The 22,965-nt window shown below is 37.5% G+C and overlaps 1 protein-coding gene across 4 annotated transcripts in view; it reads left to right on the forward strand.

The window, feature by feature from the left end:
- The window catches only part of TNIP3 (TNFAIP3 interacting protein 3), a 95,443-nt gene that overhangs the window by 68,836 nt on the left and 3,642 nt on the right, over positions 1-22,965 (forward strand). For 2 of the 4 annotated variants that reach the window (XM_011996778.1, XM_011996779.1), the window contains exons 7-12: positions 653-802; positions 3,252-3,380; positions 7,694-7,810; positions 10,738-10,863; positions 15,485-15,535; positions 16,348-16,446. In XM_011996778.1, the coding sequence (XP_011852168.1) occupies positions 653-802; positions 3,252-3,380; positions 7,694-7,810; positions 10,738-10,863; positions 15,485-15,535; positions 16,348-16,446 (672 nt within the window). Of the gene's footprint in view, positions 1-652; positions 803-3,251; positions 3,381-7,693; positions 7,811-10,737; positions 10,864-15,484; positions 15,536-16,347; positions 16,447-19,946; positions 20,008-21,960; positions 22,063-22,965 lie in introns of all 4 variants that reach the window. The other 2 variants (XM_011996777.1, XM_011996780.1) reach the window with 2 other exon arrangements.

The raw sequence follows: 22,965 nt of genomic DNA on the forward strand, positions 1-22,965 counted from the left end.
TCCCTGCTGGGGCAATAAGGGTCTGTAAATGTTAAAGATGATGATCCCAGAGAGAATGCTGAAGCTGCTTTCTCGAAGGGCTTGCAGGTGCGTGAAGACGGTGTTAGTGATGGCTATAATCCTCATCTTGGAAGACGCACTCCTCTCTAAGATTCTCGCTCTGGACTGTGGTTACTCTGAGGACCTGTCACTCTGTCATCAGAGTGATCTGGCACCCAGTAGGAGTTCAAATGCTGCAAATTACTGATAGATTAAAGGCCATGTCTGTTTTTCTCTGGTATAGGCATATTCTACCTAACCTGCTGCCCCTCATTGCCTTTTCCAGACCAGGCTAGGCTCGCCTGGAGAGTTGAGAATAGGATAATAAACCTAGAGAATTCCCTGGGTGTGGTCTAAGTCTTTTATTCCCTCTGAAGTAGGGGTGGTTTGGAGAAAAGAAGGAAGAGCTGGAGGCTGTTTTGGTGCAAGGCCAAGCTCCCTTTGAAACGCGAGTATCCCGATCTGTGTTAGGGACGGTGGGAACTAGGACCTCTCCTTAGGGGACGTCCTGGGGTGGGGCGTTTCTGTCCAAAGTTCATACCCTGGGAATAAATCCAGGGGCTTGTGAGCTTCAGAGAAGGTATCTGCAGCTGTCTGTGAACGACCTCCTCAGGTAGCAGAGCTGAAGACGAAACTGGACGCCGCAGAAAGATTCCTCAGCCTGCGAGAGGAGGAGCGGCATGAGAGGCAGAGAGAGGACGACAGGCAGAGAGAGGACGACCGGCAGCGCGACCTGACCCGGGACCGGCTGCAGCGGGAGGAGGTGGGCGGGGCCCGGGTTCTCGAGCCCAGAGGATCCAAATAAAAGCAAAGGGGCGGGGGGATTTCCTGTGGAAAACCTACCGTTTTATTAAAATCAACTCACTACTGAGCAAGGACCGATGTGCAAGGGTGTATGGGTTACGCAAGTCCCCAAGAGCCATGAACAAGGGTGACTTCTCTAGAACAAGAAGGAAGGAGATTCTCTGCCGGGTTTCTCCTGGTTGCATAAATAGGCAGACAGTCATCCCCCAGGCCCTTCCAGGAAAAAGAAAACCGATCCATAGATTTGCTGACTCTCTAGGGCATTTCAGCCTAAGAGAAAATTATTTTTTTTCTTTTGCTTTTATTCGTATTTATTATTTTTATTAGTAGTGTTCATAATAATAATATGGCAATACTTTGTATTTGTGCAGTAGCTTTTCAAGCTTACAGAGAGAGTTACATATGAGGTTTTACTTCTGTAACCATAAATTTATGACATTTTTAAAAGGCTTCATCCTCATTATCTCATTTAACATTCTCGGCCCACCTGTGAGCAAAATAATTATTTTTGCTATATTAAAGATGAGAAAGCTGAGATGTAAACAAATTGAATTGCCCACGTTGGTAAAAAGGGACTGGAACCCAACCTCCAGATTCTAAAGCTCCATCAGTCCCTTGCTGAGAACTGGATGGTGTTGAGATGACAGCTTTTCCTGAAAAAACACTCTTTTTGTCCTGGTTTTACTTTCCATTATTGGACTTCATGACTATTGTAGAAAAAGGGAGAAAACCTTAAACTCTAATGGTCCCTTGTTATTTTAGGTATAGTAAGAAAAAACAAAGTGTAAAGACTCTGAGGGAATGTCTTATCACTGATATCGTGAGGCATTGGCAATATTTTAAAACGTAGAAATCTTAAGGCAATGTCTAAAATTAGCACAGACAATGCCAGTCCAGGTTTTCCTACCTTGCTGAGGATGTCTTTGTCACGGTGAGTCAGGAAAGCAGAGTTTAGCAACACTCCCTTTCTGCCATGTAGCAGTCATTTCCTTTTCCAATTACATCCTAGCCAGGAATCTGAGTAATTTTTCCCTCAATGCAGTTGGGACCATTTTCTCATTGGAATAATTTTCTCTTAAATTATGCTAACTTAGAAAATAGTTGGCTTATTTTCTAAGTGTATATGTTCATTCTATTTAAATAAAAGCAAGTAGAAATATTTTCCCTTTTAAAGAAAATGAATTACCTAAAGCGGATTTCTTAAATTTTGTAATCATATTGGGAAATATTAGTTGCTCAAATAACACACTTTAACACATATATTAGCTAGTTTTGCATGTTGAGTTACCTATTTTCTGCAATATTTATTTTACTGGGTTAAAATCTCAATCTCACTAAGAATCCAATTTACTTCACAAAATGTTTGCTATCTGTTATACAAAATTAAGAGGTGGGAGATATTGTCTGAATCCAGAGCCTGTTGATGTTTAAGCAGCTAACCTTCAGTTGTTTAAAACACTGCACTTCTGGATGATAATCTAAAACATGGAGAAGTGGTGGCAGTTGGATTAGTTGATTTCTCCCTTTTAAAAATAATAATCACAACAATAGAGTGCTCTAAATAAGATCTGTAATGAAGGGTCTTATTGGCCTAAAGATTATTCTCTTTTCCCTCTTTCTAATACAGAATGATGCAGGAATGAGCTTTGAGACATTTCGGATTGTTTTCTTACAATGACAGTAAGAAATAGCTGAAAGCCTTTTCTTTCTGCCATTTCAGCTATGTTTCTTAATCGCTTATCCATCACCTAGTAACAGTACATAGGGACTTGCTTATCCTGCAGACCCATTTATTTGACAATTGAAAGTAAGAATTGGGAATCCAGGATTTTGGGAAGCTGAGACGGGCGGATCACGAGGTCGGGAGTTTGAGACCAGCCTGGCCAACATTGTGAAACCCCGTCTCTACTAAAAAATATAAAAAACTAGCTGGGCGTGGTGGCAGGCACATGTAATCCCAGCTACTAGGGAAGCTGAGGCAGGAGAATCACTTGAACCCAGGAGGCGGAGGTTGCAGTGAGCCAAGATCTCACCATTGCACTCCAGCCCAGGCGACAGTGTGAGAATTCATCTTAAAAAACAAAAACAAAAACAAAAACAAACAAACAAACAAAAAACCAGAATTGGGAAATTTGATTTTTTTTTTTCCCCTGGGGTCGCAAAATTTCTAAGCTACTTCAGTAAATTCTGATAAAAGAAAGATTCCTTCAATCCTAATTCTAGCATTCATCCAAAGAATATCGCTCAAGTGGGACGTTAAGTTAAAGTCTTGCAGGTCCTGTTTTTATTGTATTTCAGAAGGGTGACCCCTCAATCTGCCTGCCACGGCCGATATATCAGAATTCCTACAATATCATCTTGTTCGACTTGTACTGATTTTTCTTTTCTTTTCTTGGTCTTTACTTCAGAAGGAAAAGGAACGCCTAAATGAAGAATTACATGAATTGAAGGAAGAGAATAAGCTTTTAAAGGAAAAAAATGCTCTTGTGAACGAGGAGAAGGAACATTACGAATGTGAAATAAAACGCCTTAATAAGGTATCAGGCAGGTCAAGCATGGGATATTAAAATGAGAAGTCCCTGCATAAAACATTCTTACCGAGAGTCACAACAAAATCTAGGCTGCAGTGTGGGTCCCAGCCTTGAGGCACAAGAAATTAGCTGTGATTTTATAAATCACTCCTAGCTGCAGCTTTCCGCCATACTTGGCTAAGGAGGTTTTAGGGAATTTTTGTCCCTACAAAGATTCATCATGAAAAAGAGAAATGAGGAGGAATTATAGAGACAGTAAGAACGTTTCTTAGTTTGAAGAACCACATAAAGCAAGTGGGTGTTTGCGAACAATAACGTATCTCTTGGTCAACCACAAAAGCTTCCTCAGGAAACAAACTGCTCTTTAAAATGATCACTATGGAGTTGGGTGTGAAACACACTCTAAGGAAGCATGCTAAATGCCGAATCCAAGGCTGAGATGGTAGCTCTCTCAAGTGCAAGCCTAAAACCTACTTTAAAGTCAGGGAGAGGAAAGGTGTGCGCATGTGCATGCAGTGGTGTGTGTATGTTGTTTTATGGACTAGTTGGTTCATATTTTGGAGGAATGGGTCGCTAAATAGTTCAGGAAAAATAATCCTATACTGTTGACTTTTCCAAGAGCCAACCCATATGTGGAACATAGGAATGCTATAGCACATGGTTGAGTTGAGATACGCATCTCTCAGCTAGATATTTCCTGATAAAAGAACAGAAATTGTCTTCTGAAACAAGAGTAGGTGATTGGACTTGAAACAGATGCTCAACCCCTGTATTTTGGGCCACATGCCCATGGTTTTAGTTAACTAGTGTTCAGAGATGTCATTTAAAGATCCTCAAATTATTAAGTATGTGCCTGCATAGCTGATAGGATGCTTTGCAAATGTGATCCTATAGTAGATCTGTTTGTGGGACAAGTTATTCTTCAGGAGAAAATTGGAAAGTGAGGATAAACTTCATAATACACTTTATCCTCTAAGAGAGAAAAACCATGCTCAAACATACAATGCAGGGCAAAATCTATCTTTTCCCTTTTGTTCTCTTCCAGAAAATGTTGCACAAATGCATTAGAGGAACTATAAACAATTGAGATTATATTTAAAATCCTCCCATTTTTGATACCATATTACAAGTTTTCTTACATTGTCTCATTTATAGACTGTCCCTAAATATAGATACAAAGATATAAACCTTGTAGATATTAAAACAGCCAAGAATGCTGTATTTTTGCTCATGTCCATGTGCACTCTTCATGTTTGTGTATCCATATTTGTAGCTCACAGAAAATTGTTTAATGTTAGAAAAATATAAGTTTTCATCATTCCAGTGATAATACAATTTAATAATTCTCCATGAAATTTTACATTTTAAAATTTTATGATTTTATAATTATAAAATCTCAATGAGAAAAAATAATTTGAGTAAAATCAGATCTTTATACAAATGTCACCTCTCAAAGATGACTTTTCTGGCTATCCTAATTAAAATTACATACTATACTACTGGTGTTTCCTGGTTTAAATTTTCCTTGGAATTTATTACTATCTAATATACATATATATATTTTATATATATATATATAGTCTAACTTTTATAACTTTATTTGTTTTCTAGCTACTAATCTTGGTTGTAAACTCCATGAGGGTAGGATTTTCATGCCAACTCCTCCATTAGGCACCAGAGGCACAGTGTCTAGGCCTGTAGTACTTTTAGGGGCCCATAAGTATGTTTATGTTTAATTTCTCTTAAAATTAGAAGAAAAAATAAACTTTTGGGGTGAAAACACATTTTCATATATTATGTAACCATCTTTATAACAATGCATTTGTAAAATATCATTTTAACGTGTATTTTAGGGAGGGAGGGACTCAGGCAATGTCATAATGTGGTTCTGAATTTTTTTCTGTTTTTTTTCACTGCTTTATCTTAAATACCTAGAACAGGACCTTGCTCAGAGTAAGATCTTAAATATTTATTGGATGAGTGAATGGATGAATTTAATTAGCTAGTATATAATATGTTTGGTAGACAATACTGGACCTAGAATTCATGCTTTAACAGGTATAATACATTACTTATGGGTAGTGAGGAAAAAAATAAAAGCATGCTTAAAGCCAGAAAAGATTTCATCCCACATCTATACTTTAAGCTGTCCCTTGAAAGTATAGATATAAAGTGATGAGTTATGACAGTAGATTTTTGTCTTATTTAAGATGGGTATTGGTACCTAATGTAAGATATTATTGTTCTTCTATTTTACAATGAATATTTTTCTTTTCCTTCTTACCAATGTAATAAACAGAAGTTACTCAAAATGTTTTTGGTAGCTGATTGTGCACACCATCCATCACAGCATGGAATCCAGAGCCTACCCTCTATGTACAAGCTGAATATCTGCTGACCCATATTCACTTAGCAAAAATGTGTAATATGTCAGCTTAGTAATTAACATACTGTTTTCAGAAGTTCACACAATTGTGTGTATTCAATTCGATTTGTTTGCTTTGAAGAAAATACCTGGGAGTTTGTTTTTATCAGGCTCCTAAAGGGAAGCCAGATGTTTAACCAAAGTGAAAACAATTACCTAAGGCTACTCAGCTTGTGCCACCCATGGGCAAACTTGATTTGTCTAACATCTTGGTAGATCTGTTTAGAATATCTGTACTAATCGTAAATATTCTAGAATAGGTTATAGGTGTTTGTTCAAGGAAGTTGGGAAAACCCAAAATGGAATAAATATCTATTAGACTCATCTTTCATTTATGACTCATTTACAAAATTTCTAGGATCCCAAATAGCATGAAAAATAGATCAGAAAATGAAAATAACAAGATCTACAAAAGTAGTCTATTCCCAGGTGTAGGATAAGGAACTAGAATATTCAATTGCCATAATCCATTTGGCCCTCCCCACCCTAGATTTTCTCTACTACTATTCACCAGTTGAAAAAAAAATGAACTGTTCTGACACTTCCTAGAGCTTAACACAAATCCTCACAAAACATAAATTATTAAGCTACTTTTGTTGTTTGTGTAAATTCTCCCCAAAGGATGAAGAAAGCTCTTTATTTCTCTTACAACTTCCTGAAAAAATGATATTCATATCAGGCTAGACAGTATCTGTATATTCTAAGACATTCTATTAGGAAATTCCCAGTCTGTCCACATACTCAAAACCATACATTTGCTTGTCTTTTCCTACCTTTATGACCATATTATATAGTAATGCAGTGGAATTAGTTACCTACTAATATCACCAAATAGACACTGTTGAAGTTACTAAAGAAATACAGAAGCAAATTTTTCTTAGATCTCTGAAAATAAACCTTTTCTATTTGTACAGAGGACTCATTTGATAATGAGCAAGTAGTCATTTTGTGGTCCCTGAGGCCACACCAGGGTGAGAAGTATTCTGCCACGATATTTGGAAGTCATTTTTGTTGAACTTATCATGAACCAAAGGTCTTCAAAAGAGAGGCAATGTCTTTCATATGATGTTACCAAAAATAATGTAATGATGTGATCATGATGAGCTAATGACTAAGGACTAAGGACGATCATCTTTCTGGTGAATATAGGCATTTCTTTCCTCTCCTCATGCCATGCTAAAAGCATCAACTTATACTGGATGTCAAGAAAGCAGGGCACTCTCCACTCGGTAGTGAGTTAATGAATGTTTTAGCAGAAAACAAATAGGACTGTGGCTAGGCCAGGGCAGAAGAGTAGCACAACAGAGCTAACAGATTCTGAGTCTGCATGGGCTCTCATTTCTGTGGATGTCCCTCTCTCCTGTTGAGGGCATGCCATAGTTATACAGCAGAAATTACTCAAAACATTACCTGGGACCAGCAGCACCAGCTTCTGAGAAATGCAAATTCTGAAACTCTACCCTCCAACCTACTGATTCATAATCTCTGGGAGTCAGTACCAAGGGATGGGCATGTCTGCTACCTCTGATGTTCCCTAATGTCTGAGCATCATTGATAGGGTATACATTTGACTGAAGCAGAGAATCTGGAGAAAGTCTATAGATACAGATTTTGTTTTCATAGTTGGCTAGGTGGAGGAGGAGGGTCCAACATCAAAGCCTAAATAATAATGAGGATCGATTAACATAAGCATCATCATGTAGAAAAGACAAAGATTCTGGAAAAAAATACATATATGAGAAAATCAGAAAGAAGAAAGTTACTCGGTTATGTCAGCAGCGTTGAACATGAAATGCTTATTTGTGGGTGCATTTGAGATGATTGTAACAATTATAAAAGAATTCATTCCATGTGGTAAATCTTAGATCAACAGTGTACTTATCTTATTACATAGGTTCTTCAGGATGCCTTGAATTTCAAGTGTTCATTTTCTGAGGACTGTTTGAGGAAGTCTCGAGTGGAATTTTGCCATGAGGAGATGAGAACAGAAATGGAAGTTCTGAAGCAGCAGGTGAGAAGCTGGAAGTGGCATGATCCTGTGGAGAACATACTGCCCATTGTTCATGCTTCTTTGGGCATTTTTAGATGTCTTGCTGCTAGAAATATGTCAAAGGTTTTTGCATTTATTTTAAGTAGAATTATCTAATTTTCAAGCTTGATAGGAAGAATATAGATCAGCTAGTTCAGTCCCACCATTTAGAATATAGGGAACTGAGTTTCAAATGGATTAAATGGCTTACCCAATCACACAGTTAAAAGAGGGACATGCCAATTAACCTTGGGCGAGGTTCTATTAGCACTGGGGCTAGAGAGTTTCATGTAGACATAGTTTTTGGTTTTGATTTTGTTTTTGAGACAGAGTCTCCCATTGTCGCCCAGGCTGGAGTGCAGTGGCATGATCTCGACTCACCGCAACTTCTGCCTCCCCGTTTCAAGCAAGTCTCCTGCCTCAGCCTCCCTAGTAGCTGAGACTACAGGCGCATGCCACCATGCCTGGCTAATTTTTTGTATTTTTAGTAGAGATGGAGTTTCACCATGTTGTCCAGGCTGGTCTCAAACTCCTGACCTCGTGATCCACCTGCCTCGGCCTCCCAAAGTGTTGGGATTACAGGCGTGAGCCACCGCACCCAGCCACATGGCTTATTTTAAGAACACTATTAATCCCAACTCTGGATCTTTTCAGAAAACAGTAGCAGCTGAGTGATCATTCTGTAGTTGCTAGCCTCTAGGCCTTTGCACGATAGAGCAGTTTTAAAGAGAATACTTTGTATTTATTATAATCACTGAAACCAGGTCTGCTCAGCTAGTGCCGCACCACTTAGCAATTCACTGATGCACAATAGCATTCTCCTCTCCACTCACCTAACCTCACTCACTATTGCCAAGTGGACAGCAAGAGTAAGGATGCACTCTCTACAACTTCTGCATGTATCTATTGGCAGCATAGTGCAGAGGAGATACCGCACTGGTTAAACTGCTTGTGTCTAAACTTACTCTGGAATTCTCTAAATCTGCTGGAATTCACTTAGCTGAGGGGCCGACCATGCATATCATGTCTCTTTTTATGTGAGAGGTTAAATAAGCTAATGTAGAGAAAAATCTGGAATGGTTCATGGCAATAGTGGTAAATACAGGATACATCAAGGAACCTCAATCCCTGAAGCACACATTGTCAGTAATTTATTAACAGGGTGCCATAGAACAAAGGGCTGGAAAGCATCATTTTTCTGATGTCCCTGGGTATGATTTACTGACTGCTTTTGCCCTGAGTGAGTACTAATTACAAAGATTTTTGTTGCAATACATGGAAAAATCGAGCAATTGTGTTATTATTGCTGTTATTTGTTTTATTGTTACTGCTTCATGTGAAGTAACCTATCTGTGAATAGATCTAAAAATTTTATAGCATTTGATGGTAAAGTTGGATTTTCTCTTCTGTCAATTTTACTTGAATAATCTGCTTCATTACATTCAGGGTAAAATACATAGCTGAAAAATAAACTCATGAAGAGAATAAGGGTAATATGCACAGTCTCAAAGCTCTGTCAAATTCTCAACCCCTAGAGTACTGTTGGTACTGGCCAGGATTTCTTCAAAAACCAAAAGTACTGCTTATGTTCAAACACTTGACATCTTCGGAACTTGCATATAAGGTACACGACATGCAAGAGTCACTTTTACACATAAAGTTTATAATAATGGTTTGGTTCATATTTCTTACAGTGACAGATATTCTTTTTTCAGAATCCCTGTGGGAAGACCAAAATCCATCTCCATAGTTTTGCAGTGTATCTATTGCTGACTTTCTCCGTAAATATTTTAACTGTGCATGTTTGTAATCAGGCACCCACAATCGTTACATCACCAAGTGCCAGGTGAAACACTAAAGGGTTTAAATGCACAAAGAAACTGAGTGAGAATCTTGGCCCCTACCTGACTAAAGTGATGACGTTGCCAGTGTTTAATTCTAATCAGATGGTCTCCTCCCATTTAAAATGCCTCTGGTGATTGTTTACAGAGCATTAGTTTAACTGTCTTTGGAAATGAATGTCAGTTCTTAACCAAAAAAATTATCAAAATGTCAATGTGGCTGGATGTAGTTTCCCTTCAGTACTTCTGGTGAATAAAGACTTAAAAATTTAATATGAGTATCTGCATGTAGATGTATACAAAATGTTGAATTTCTTCCCTTGCATAGTTTGTTCTATTGCTGTCGACTTAGAACAATAAAATTGATAAACCTTTAGTTAAAATGTGTTGCACTGTTAGTGATGAAAGTGTAATGTGCAGTAGTTTTAATAGACAAAAATCTAGCTACTAGGTTCCAATATAAGTAGTAATTTAAATCAGAGTCTTAGAGGAATGTTTTTGCTTCATTCCCTAAGTTTCATTTGTTTTCATAGCTTTATATGCCAGTCTCCTAGCCCTCAGTCAACAATAAGTCAGTTGAAAACAATAACAATACTTAAACCTGTTTTTGTTTTTAGTTTGGTCACTTTTCTGGAATATTTGGAGTGCCTCTCAAGCGGTGTTCCACTCAAATATTACTATTATTTATGATACACACCCAAAGTAACTTATAAAGGGAAAATTTGTGAATACCTTTTAACAATCATGCTTTGCTTTTCCACATACATAAGGGTTTTGTTTCTCTGTTGCATTCAACTTACACATTATGTCTGGAAACTTGGGCATGTCAGTATTTAGTGACACTTAACAGCTATTTTCAGTAAACTGTCTTTTAGAAGTTCAAGCAGTATTCATACATCAAAGTCCTTGTGTTAAGGATGGATGACTTGCTCTGAAACAGTGACACTGAACACTAGTTGGGAGGGTTCTTTACAATAATGGAGTAGGCAGCAGTCATTTAAAATAAAGTCATTTACATGGCTTAAGAGAAAAGGAGGCTAACAGTAACAGCAAGTTAATATTTCTTAGGTACAAATATACGAAGAAGACTTCAAAAAGGAACGATCAGATCGAGAGAGACTTAATCAAGAGAAAGAGGAGCTACAGCAAATTAATGAAACTTCCCAATCCCAGTTGAACAGGCTGAATTCCCAGGTACAAGTCAAAACAAAATAATCTTTGCCAGCATGTATGTATTTTTTTTTTCATTTAAAAAATTCAAGACTTTTTGACTTCTGTTAATTGCCATCGAATTTTTTTGAAAGGTCAGCACCTGGGATGAAGTCATTCTTAAACAATCTTGTAAAGAGATGAAAATGACTGGAAATTTCTTTTAACTTAAGTATATTAAGGAATTGCCCAAGAAATTGGATTCCAAAGTTTTTTTTTTATAAAATACAGTCCTTTTGATCTTTTTCTCATAATATTTATCCTAGTAGAATGAGAGTTGAACTACCTAGTACTCAAATAAAGTGAAGTGGTTTTCAAAATTCTTGTCATTTTCTTTGAAGGGCTATGTTGGAATGCTCCTGTCTGCCAAAAACATACATATTTCTAAATGCCATTTATATGTGAGACTGAGGATTTTGTTCAGTGGTTCCCAGATGTAATGTAACTGGAGTACTTTCAAGGAAGCCAGATAATGGTCACCAGTTTATTAAAATAGAATATATTAAATGTAAGCATACTAAAATTAAGTGTAATTGAATATATTAAAGTAGATTCAGGAAGTTGCCATGATGGGTAAATAGTGATGTTAATGAAGGAAACTGTAGCTAACATAATTTTGCCTTAAAAAATAAAACAAACTGCACCATTTTTATTTGTAAAATATTGCAATACTTTTAAATAAATAGAAAATTGTTATGGCAATGCTGTGGCAGCTCTTAGTTTCAAGATTCTTAGTCATAAAAAATTTTTAAACAGTCATCATTTTCTTCCAAATACAAAGTGGATTGTGAATTACATTTAATTTTATCTCTGATTTTTTAAAGATTAACTTGAAATTCCTAATTTTACGTGGAAAAAATTGTTTTGCAGAACCATTTTCTCTGTAAGAAATTAGAAAAAATAAAATAGTAAAAAAATCAAATAATTTTATGAAAATAATTCAGGCAACCTAATAATTCATGTAACAATAGATAAGACAATGTTCTCATTACTCTTGGTTAAAAAAAAAAAAAAAAGAGAGAGAGAATATATATACTTTTTTGGTTTTTGAGATGGTGTTTTGCTATTGTTGCCCAGGCTGGAGTGCAATGGTGTGATCTCAGCTCACCGCAACTTCCACCTCCCAGGTTCAGGCTATTCTCCTGCCTCAGCCTCCCAAGTAGCTGGGATTACAGGCATGCACCACCACGCCCAGTTAATTTTTTGTATTTTTATTCTTTTAATTTGTTTCTTACATGCCTAGCTAGCCTAATTTCTTTCAAGTTGTCTCTGTACAAACTGTTTTACTTGCTGCCAGCAAAACAGTTTTAGAACAAAAAATAATTTGTTTTTTAAAGCAATTGTAAAATTTGCTGCCAGTACAACAGCAAGTGAAACAATTTTAATTTTAAAACAATTTTTAGTAAATTATTTATTTTTGTATGATAAATTATATATCAATATATAATTATATAATTTTGTTTATTCTACTATATTAAGATTGGTGATAGACTGGCAATGTCCTTGCCGTTACAGAACTTTTAGTCTGGTCAGGAACATACATCTATCTACTTAACGTTATATACTATAATCCACAAGTCCTTTCCTGTGTCACCTGTAAACTTGATTGGTATCAACAAAATAAATGTATTTTCTAAATGCAGTATGGTATAATTGTGCCTAGAACCTAAAGGAAAATCTTAATCATATCTAAAGTGATAACTTAGAGCTATGAAATTTTTTCTTTAAAGTAATGAAAGCCCAATCCTTTTTTTTAAAGTCTCATTTACTCAGTAGGAGAATGATAGAATTCACAGAGACTAAGTAAATGGTTTGATGATGTATGTTAAATGTATTAACAGCAGATTAAATGCTAAGATATTTAAAAAAGAACTGATGGCCGGGCGCGGTGGTTCACGCCTGTAATCCCAGCACTTTGGGAGGCCAAGGCGGGCGGATCACGAGGTCAGGATATCGAGACCATCCTGGCGAACATGGCGAAACCCCATCTCTACTAACAATACAAAAAAATTAGCCGGGGGTGGTGGTGGGCGCCTGTAGTCCCAGCTTCTAGGGAGGCTGAGGCAGGAGAATGGCGTGAACCCTGAAGGCGGAGCTTGCAGTGAGCGGAGATCGCGCCACTGGACTCCAGCCTGGGCGACAGAGCGAGACTCCGTCTCAAAAAAAAGAAAAGAAAAAAAGGAACTGACATTACATGACGTTACCTTAGTTGAATAACATATTATTTGCTGTCCAAGTGGACTTTTAGAGGAATGTTCAGGTCAAACCATTCTGGCATTCTGAGTTGCTTTCTTCCCAGAATGTATTCATTCTGTCACTAAGATGCGTTAAGCCGGTATCAATGGTAAAATAAGTAATGTGGTAAAGTGAAAGATGCTTAGGGTATTTAGAAATAAGAGGAATTTAGGGCAAAAAAGACTTGGTGTTCCTGCCTGCTCTGATATTCCATTGGTGGTAACCTGGAACAAGTTATTTAACTTTTCTATGCTTCCTTTTCTTCATCTGTACAATGACAAAGTTGAACTCGATCATCTCTAAAATGTTTCTTATTACTCTAAAACCTCTCTCTAAAAAATAAGTTACCTAACCTCTTTTAGTATACCTGCCTGTAAAATATAGATAATGAAACCTACCTTACGACTTCACTAAGTTGTTCTCAATGGTAAGTGAAAAAAGCAAAAAACAGTCCAGGCGCAGTGGCTCACGCTTGTAATCCCAGCACTTTGGGAGGCCAAGGCAGGCAGGTCACTGGAGATCAGGAGTTTGAGACCAGCCTGGCCAACATGGTGAAACCTCATCTCTACTAAAAACACAAAAATTAGCTGGGCATGGTGGTACGCGTCTGTAATCCCAGCTACTCACGAGGCTGAGGCAGGATAATCTCTTGAACCCAGGAGGCAGAGGTTGCAGTGAGCTGAGATTGGGCCACTGCATTCCAGCCTGGGCAGCAGAGTGGGATTCTGTCTCAAAAAGAAAAGAAAAAAACAAAATACCCTTTAGAAAACATTTAGCTCAAGCCAAATCATGGCTCAGAGGTATTTTATAAATTATTTTAGTCTATTAGAAGAGGGGGCATGTTTAATAGTTTCATTTAGTTGTATAATTAGCATGCTACTTTCAGTTCCTTGTAATCTAATTTTGATGCTTTCTTTTTGCAAGGCATTCTGCTATATGCTGTGAGAAAACGAAAACTGGTTCTTGCTAGTAAATAACTCACAGTATAGTAAAAGAGACATGTACAGTCTATCCTCATCATCACCAATTCTGCATATGTGAATTTCCCTACTCACTAAAATGCATTTGTCATCCCCAAAGCAATACTTGTGGTGCTTTGTGATACATCCTTACATATGAGCAGAGCAGCAAAGTTGTTTCCTGACATATACACATTCATAGTGTTCTTTTTGTGGTCCATTTAGTGCCATGTTTGCTGCGTTTTTGTGCTTTTTGTTGGTGATTTCATGGTTTAGAATGGCCCACATATATATGCTGACATGCTCTCTAGGATTCCTAAACACGAAGGATGTGATACGCCTTACAGAGAAAATGTGTGTTAGAGAAGTTTCATTAAGGCATGTTATAGTACTCTTGACCATGAGTTCAGTGTTAATCAATGAAACATATTAAATAAGTTGTCTTTAATCAGAAACACACATGAAACAAAGTTATGTATTGATTCATTGACACAAATGTTGTGAGAAGAGGCTAGCAGAAACTTAACCCAACAATTCTCCTAGGAGCAGTGGTTCAATATTCACTAATTCAGTGTCCCTGAAGACTTTATGGAATATGACTACCACAAGCAGCAAGAATTGCCTGTAAATAGTACACATTGGTCTAAAAAGTCACACAGTGAATGTACAACACTACATAAGAGGACAGAATAATTCTGATTAGTGGGACTTGGAAAGGTATCATTCAGAAGGGGATATTTGACCATCCCTTATGGGAATGTGGGACACGGAGTATAGGAATGACAATGAAACAGTCAAGGAAAAGCCAGCTTTCTCTAAGTGTGTCTTAAGTTAAGGGAACCCAGGGTAGGTGATTCATCTAGATGAGGCTGGGCCTTAAGTAGTGAGAAGCCGTGGAATATAGCAGTGTGACTTTGAACAAGTTACTCAGAATCTTATGTCTTAGTGTTCTCATCTATAAAATTGAGATAATACTAAGTATCACATAGAGGGATTGGGAGAATTCAGTGAGTTATTGCATGTAAAGAATTTAGATCAGTTTCTGACATGGATTAAGTGCATATATAACTTCTAAAATTTATTATGGAAGCCTTTGAATGTCAGTTTGACAATTTCAGTGTCATTCAGTAAGCAATGAAAATTGTTTCTATATCTGTATCTAAATAGATCTACCTAAAACAGAATTGTAATGGCCTCAAAAAACTGGAATAGCAATTTAAAACTATCACATTTTTCAAACTTCAATTGGAAATGTAAAGATAGAATCAATGCATATCTGGAAAAACCAACCTGTGGCTGTTTTTGTTGGTATTACTGCTGTCAGTGCCTCACACTTGAGTAGGTCAAGAGTGGCTTAGGAACTAATGATTTGAACTTGTCTTGATTAACAAATGCCTTTGTTTTGTCTTTAGATAAAAGCTTGTCAGATGGAGAAAGAAAAACTAGAAAAGCAATTAAAGCAGGTATGTTGTTCTAATTTTCACTCATACATTTATTCCCACGTACAACATTTCTCATTGTCCCAATTAAAGACATATTCAAGCTCTGCTACAGGTGGCCTACAACCACCCATGGTCTTCATTACCGACTACACCATCAATGGATAGACAGTGCTTAGGCACCACCAAGCCCTTTCAACCCTAACACTCATGGAAAGTATATGCTTTATAGAGCATGTTACCAGTAGCACAAACCGTAGTGCTCTTTAGACCCACAAGCACCTGGGAAATAGATTTCACTGGTATTTCATGCAGTTGCTCACACAATTAACAGTGGAAAACTAAATCAAATACTGCCTCTTTTGAAAAAATAACATGCCTTCTTGAGCACAGAAGTATTCTATCCCATGGGTTCTCTAGTTGCCTTAAAGACTGAATATTATTTGTCTTAATTCCTAATTTTCTTTCTGGACTTTAGTTTTCCCTGGCTACAATTTAAGAAAACCTATTTCATGACTCAATGGATAGATTTTCTTCATTGAGGGCCCTCAATAAGGATAACTCAAAAACATAAAGTTAACTCTATATACTTTTCAAGTGTGTCTCATTTCCTCAAAATGGAGAAATGATTATAGTTTCACCTTAGGTAAGACTTGACCAGTGAGCCTTATCTGTATCGGTCCTGAGTCTATTGACATGTTTACGATTTTGAGTTATAATTATGCCAGATTAGGTGGAACCTTAAGATTGAAACCAAACCTTTTGTATAAAGCAATGTCAGTGCGACTCTTCAGTCTCTCCCACTGGTAGTGAACCCACAGCTTTGTTCTCCTCAGAGGTATTTCCCAACCTGTAACTGCGGCTTGGTTTTCCACCTGCAAGATCCATGGCTACCAACAGGCGCTGGAGCTGTGCAGAAGCGACGGGAGCACCCAGTAAGTAAGAGTGCATTTGAAAAAGTGCTTAGTATACTGTTTTGGTAGAAATTATGTCCATCTCTGGAATTTCAGCACATTATATTATCTACAGCAAGAGCCTCTGTTTTCTCTCAGCCTCAAACTTGCAAAGTTGGAGTGGTCAGTGTACAGTAGAATTATCTTTGGGACACTGAATCCACTGGACACATAGATACGAATAAATTGACTGAAAGGTATTAAATTGGGAATAATTCCTTGAACAACATATAACATTTTCAATTGGCATACCTCATTCTACCCAAAGGGTATTTTAGGTGTAAAATGTATTTATGTATAAAAGAAAGTGGATATGGCAAAACAAAAAAAAGAGATGCTTTTTTTCAGTTGTAAATTTATATTGAACTACTATGGATATTGCTACATATGTGCAAAATAGTTTTTGACATTTTCCAATTGAAAGGATTTTCTTAAAGGATCCAAGAAAAAGTGACCCACTTAAGTTGTTCTCCATGGCTGTGTCTTCCCAGACAAAATGAAATGCAGAGTTGAGCAATTATTTGTGAGGGGAATTGATTTGGACAGTCAACCTGAATAAGTCAGGCCCAAAGCACCCTTTTTTTCCCTCTCAATAGCAGTATTCCACCCACCCTCCTCTACCTTCTATTTTGCCTACATAGATAGAACCTTTATCCAGGGGAAAAAAAAAATGTGTTTTTTCTGCATTTTGTATTTACCCAGGCAAATCCTCCCAAACTTTAGGTTTGATTGTGTTTCTCATGACGAAAAAAATCTAAGATTTTAAACTGGGATTTTCCGACCAGAATGCTTACAGAAAGCATGATTCTCTTGGCTTCTTGAAAGTTCTCATACTTTTGTTTGAGTGTGACTCAAAGCCCTTTTCCCAAGGGAGGAGATAATGACTCTTTGGGTGGCAGAAGGATGTGAGGATTTAATGAGCATCTCTTATTTGACCCCGGTATGACACAGCACACTGCTAAGAATTGGTTCTTTTCATGTTATTGCTGGTTGCTAGTTCTGTCAGCTCTCCTTCCCCAATTTCCTTTTTTTTGTTTTCTTTTTTTCTTTTTTCTTTCTTTTTTTTTTTTCTGAGACAGAGTCTCGCTCTGTCGCCCAGGCTGGAGTGCAGTGGTGTGATCTCAGCTCACTGCAAACTCCGCCTCCCGGGTTCACGCCATTCTCCTGCCTCAGCCTCCCGAGTAGCTGTGACTACAGGCGCCTGCCACCATGCCCGGCTAATTTTTTTTTGTATTTTTAGTAGAGATGGAGTTTCACCATGTTAGCCAGGATGGTCTCGATCTCCTGACCTCATGATCCTCCCGCCTCAGCCTCCCAAAATGCTGGGATTACAGGCATGAGCCACTGTGCCCAGCCTCCTTTTTTTTTACTTTATCTGTTTGCTTACTTTTCAGTCTTTACCAATAACATTAAATTTTTTTTTTTTTTCAAGATTGTAGAAGTCAACTCAGATTGTGAGAAACACAAAGAGAAATTTACTGTAGGAGTGAATTAACCTATAGAAGTTGGCTTCTACAGGTTGGGGGATTATTCTTATGAAATATTCTTATGAAAGATTAACTATGAAACCAATCAGTCATTCACATTTACCTAAGAGTACAAATTATTGTTTCTGTCAAATCTTTATTTGTGGAAAGAAGGAAGGAATTCACCTACTACAGCTAATCAAGCATTCCCTGTCAATTAAAAAAGGCAAGGAAGTCCAGGTCACATAAAATTGTCACCAAATAAAGGCCTATATTTGAAAAAGGACTCCAAGCCATGTAGAATAGCCTACATTTTTTTTCTTTTTTCTTTTTCTTTTCTTTTTTTTTTTTTTTTGAGAAGGGGTCTTACTCTGTCGCCCAGACTGTAGTGCAGTGGTGTGCTCTTGACTCACTGCAACCTCCACCTCCTGGGTTCAAGCGATTCTCCTGCCTCAGCCTCCCGAGTAGCTGGGACTACAGGCACACAACACCACGCCTGGCTAATTTTTGTAATTTTAGTGGAGATGGGGTTTCACCATATTAGCCAGGCTGGTCTCAAATTCCTGACCTCGTGATCTGCCTACCTTGGTCTCCCAAAGTGCTGAGATTACAGGCGTGAGCCACTACGCCTGGCCAGAATGGCCTATATTTTCAAGCAGTAGTCTGATGAAAAAAATCTCAGCATAACAGTAGAATTTACAACCAAATCCTCAAAGTTAATTTAAAAATAAGATTTCATGTTTCTTGCCTATATTGAAGGCTGAATTAAGTCACATGCTACAGTGCTGGTAATATTACAGGATATTTACCTTCTTTTGGTAACCCTCCTGGAATATAAAACTGAGGCTCACGTCACTTATCCTATGTGTTATTTGAGACGTCTAAAAATAAACGAGAAGATAAAAAACAGAGGTGATCTCATTTCCTGTTCTAGCTTTTTCATAAGCCAGAGGAGCCAAGGGCCTAGGTGTCTAGAGTGGGGGTACAGTGGGGTCAAACTGCACTAAAAGCAGCATTTCTCAGTGTCCTGTTGAGTAATTGAACTTCGTAGGTGACTTTCAGCGGTCTGACAGCCTTGTAAATGCTCTCTGTTGACTTATGTTAGAAAAATTTTCCTCAAGTTATTTTTAGGAGCTAATTGAATTACAGAACAAAAAAATCTATATTCTCTGTGCCTTGTGGAGAAGTAGGAGGCAGGGGTGAGCATTCAGAGCAGAAAGACAGACCTGCTTTGTGGGCAGGTAAAGCTGAGATTGCTCCATTCCTAGGGGTTAAATACAGAGGTCCGGGCCTTGAAGATATCTTGATAATTTAGACCTATGGGTTTACTATTTATTCAATGCAATCTGTTTGGCATTCAATATCTAGCTGTTCTTAACTGGTGTAAACCTAGGAGAAAATCCCAAGAGAAAAATCTTGTCTCTGTAGACTAAACTATACGAGCAATTTAGAAGACAGGTTCTGTTGGATTGGTTCTTCGGAATAGAAAAAAGGGAAAGATTTGCCCTCCTTCACCATCCTGAACTTCTATCAATGCCAAGTCCCCATTTAATAGCTTAGATTTCCTTCCTTAAACCATTAGAAAACTTGTATTAAGCTTTTTTTTCCCCCCTGGCCTTCTCATTGCCTCTAGTGTGAGGGTCTCCAAAAGAGTATTTGTTGATGCTAAGTTGCTTTGTTTTATTGATGGGTTGTAGTAAGTTTTACAAGTGTTTATACTTCTGCAGATATTCAAAACACATCTGTTTCAGAGAAAAAAAGAAAGAAAACATGTCACAACCTCAAAGTAGTAGAAATTCTGGCCAAACACAGAGTGAATTTAAGAGGGAGTAGGGAGAGATGATGGCAGTGATGGGGGATAAGCAGGATGAGTGAGGTTGGCAATAGGTTTGGATAGAAATTACTTTTGTGTTACCTGCTTAATAAAAGCCACATAGCCTAATTGTATTTTTGACATGCCACTATGTTTGGTTTGAAGTCCATATTGCTATAATAATGTTTTATTGTTCCACACAGCCAGACTATCAGTGGCATGCTCTTGACCAGCTTCCTCCAGATGTACAACACAAGGCAAATGGTAAGACCACAGCTGTGTTGAGCATTCTTTCATGTTTACATCTTAATGGGATCTTTTTGGGATGTTTACTCAACATACATTCATTCGTACTTGGGGAGGACTTACTATAAAGTTGTGTTACATACATAACTTTAATTTGATGCACCTGGGGTTAAATTGAACTCCTTAAGACACAGAAAATGTGCAAATACAGAAATGCATGAACTTCAATGCTGGCTTCTGTTCCTTTTTCAGTCTCAGAGTCAGAATTCCATCTGGGGTTAGAAATGAAAACTGTAAGCAGAGCTGTATTATAACAACAACAAAGTTCTGCAATTGTACTACAAAGTACAGATGCACACCCACTATTCCAAGTTGAGTTTGCTAGACAGATGTTTTAAATGTCACTGGCAGACAGACAGAGGAAACCAAAGGCTCAGAACTGTGTTCCCTTATGACTAAATGTCAGACTCCAAGGCAGGGTTCTTAGTTTAGGCCAGGGTTGCCCACAATGCCCACCTGAAAGTATGCTGGGGAAAACTAAAAGTCACTTATGAAGTACTCACAACTAAGATTACTTTTTTACATCTTATTTTTTATTGGTTTAACATTTTCTTTTTTGTTTCTAGAATCTGCTATACTTTCTACTGCTTCTTTCTATGGTCTTGTGAGGCCACCCAGAAGCAGGCTGTATATACTGAGCTATAATCAAAGTCCCACTTCTATTCTCATCACGTATACATAATCAAAAGTTAGAAATGTCTGCTGCATGTTTAAAGTCTCATATGACGCACACCTGGGACTCTCACTTGTTAATTTCCAAAGATTTGAATCTATCTAAAAATGCTGAAGATGAGCTCTATAGTCTAATTTCAGGCCATTCTTGAAATTTGATCTCATTTGAAGTCAGAGCTGAGATCACAGAAATTTAGTTTTTAATACAAGGAGTCTGTTATGGAGTGTAAATAGGAAGCCAGGGATACCACATGTAGTTTTGCAGGTTGTGAACTTTACAAGTCTAAGGGGTGCATAATGTTCGTCTATGTGGATGGAGCCTGCTGACATACAATATGCAATCTGGACAGCTGTACACAGCAGCAATGGGTGTGGCAAAGGCCATAGATTATAACAGCATCATAGAAAAGAAATATGAAATGTGAGAACTCCGTAATAAAATGTCCAGGTATTTATCAAAACTCTATAGGACTCTCTTTTTTCTTTGCTTTCTACTACAAATATAGCCAGAGGTTTTAATGAAGTTCTTGAGTTCCAACAATAATGGAGTTCTTTTATTAGAAAGGCATACCATTAACCAGAATGAGTGTTGCATAATATATGCAATTTTAAAATCTATTATTGTATAATTGCAGAATTGCTACCCAATTATAATTTTCCATTGTATATTGCTCTGGAATGACTATTAAAGATATTTTCTTTCTGAATTGGAGTTTAATCACTAGAAAATACAATTACTTAGTACAGAACTTAGTAATACCATAAGGTCATTTATATATCATTATTGAATTCTCCCTGGACCAATATTACACAAGCTAGTGATTACATAAAGTAGAAACGAATTGTGATGACATTCAGAAACTAAATAGAATACGCAGTAATGAAACGTTGTAGTCAGTGTATGAGACGTACTGATTTTTGTCTAGCTAGGAAAAATGTAGTGAGCTTTGTGATGTATAAGCATACCATGTAACAGTGTCTACAGATGTAAAACTACAACAAAAAAATCTCTATGATGTACCAACCTAAGCTTTGTTTCTGTTTTTTTTTTTTTTTTTTTTTCTGAGACAGTCTCACTCTGTCACCCAGGCTGGAGTAGGGCAGTGGTGTGATCATAGCTCACTGTACGCTTGAACTCCTGGGCTCAAGAAATCATCCCACCTCAGTCTCATGAATAGCTAGGGCTACAGGCATGAACCACCATACCCAGCTAATTTTTATTTTTATTTTTTTGTTCAGAGGGAGTCTTGCTCCATCTCCAGCCTATTGCCCAGGCTGATCTCGAACTCCTGACCTCAATTGATCCTCCTGCCTTGGGCTCCCAAACTGCTGAAATTTCAGGTGTGAGCCACCACACCCGGCCTGTTTTTAAAGAGTTGTTTATTTCAATCTTCACAACAATGCTATAAAATAGGTTTTGTTTTGCACTATTTAACACATGGGGAAACCGAGGCTTAGAGAATTTACGTAACACCTAAATCACACAGTTAATAAAGTTTCACACACGGATTAGATTATTTGATATATAGGATTCTAAAACCTATGGTTTGAATTATATAGTACAGTGCCCCTCTTACTGTACCCCTCTCACTTTATTAAAATTTTCTAAAATTATAAATACAAAAATGAGAATGGGTCTCTAACACAGATAATAATATGACTAGCGTTTAATCCTCAATAATCTCATCTTCGTATGAACTCACAGCATGCTACTCATTTGACATTTAGAATATCACAAGTAAAAGACACAGTACTATGTAAGATTAAGTGTGTAATAAATATGTTATGAACTAACTTGTGCATGGACAGCCCTGGTGGAACCTGACCAGGGGTATGTTATCATTTGAAACCCATCCTTCTCCACACCAACACAACTCTGCAACTAACTATGGCTGGCCAGCAGCAGGCAAGAGGGCTGATCGTGGTTAGGGCACCACCAAAAAATTCCTTACTTAAAAATCTACCTGTTTGGGATTCCTATGCCTCCTTTACTAGCTTCCACATTTGATGTATTTCATAGCTCAAGCCATGTCATAAGAATTGGCAAGAACTCTGAAATCACTCTTGTCACAAATGACGGATGTGTCATTATTTAATTTCAGTAGTGGTTTTTGCTCGTTTGGAGTTCATTTAATTAAAAAGGTCGTTTTAATCTGTTGGTGTAACTGAATTGTTCAGAATTCTCATAAAATAATTTTGTGGTATTGATTATTAAGAAATCACTGGTTTAAGGCCAGGCGTGGT

This window comes from Mandrillus leucophaeus, unplaced genomic scaffold, assembly GCF_000951045.1.
Source record: "Mandrillus leucophaeus isolate KB7577 unplaced genomic scaffold, Mleu.le_1.0 Scaffold523, whole genome shotgun sequence".
NCBI lineage: Eukaryota > Metazoa > Chordata > Mammalia > Primates > Cercopithecidae > Mandrillus > Mandrillus leucophaeus.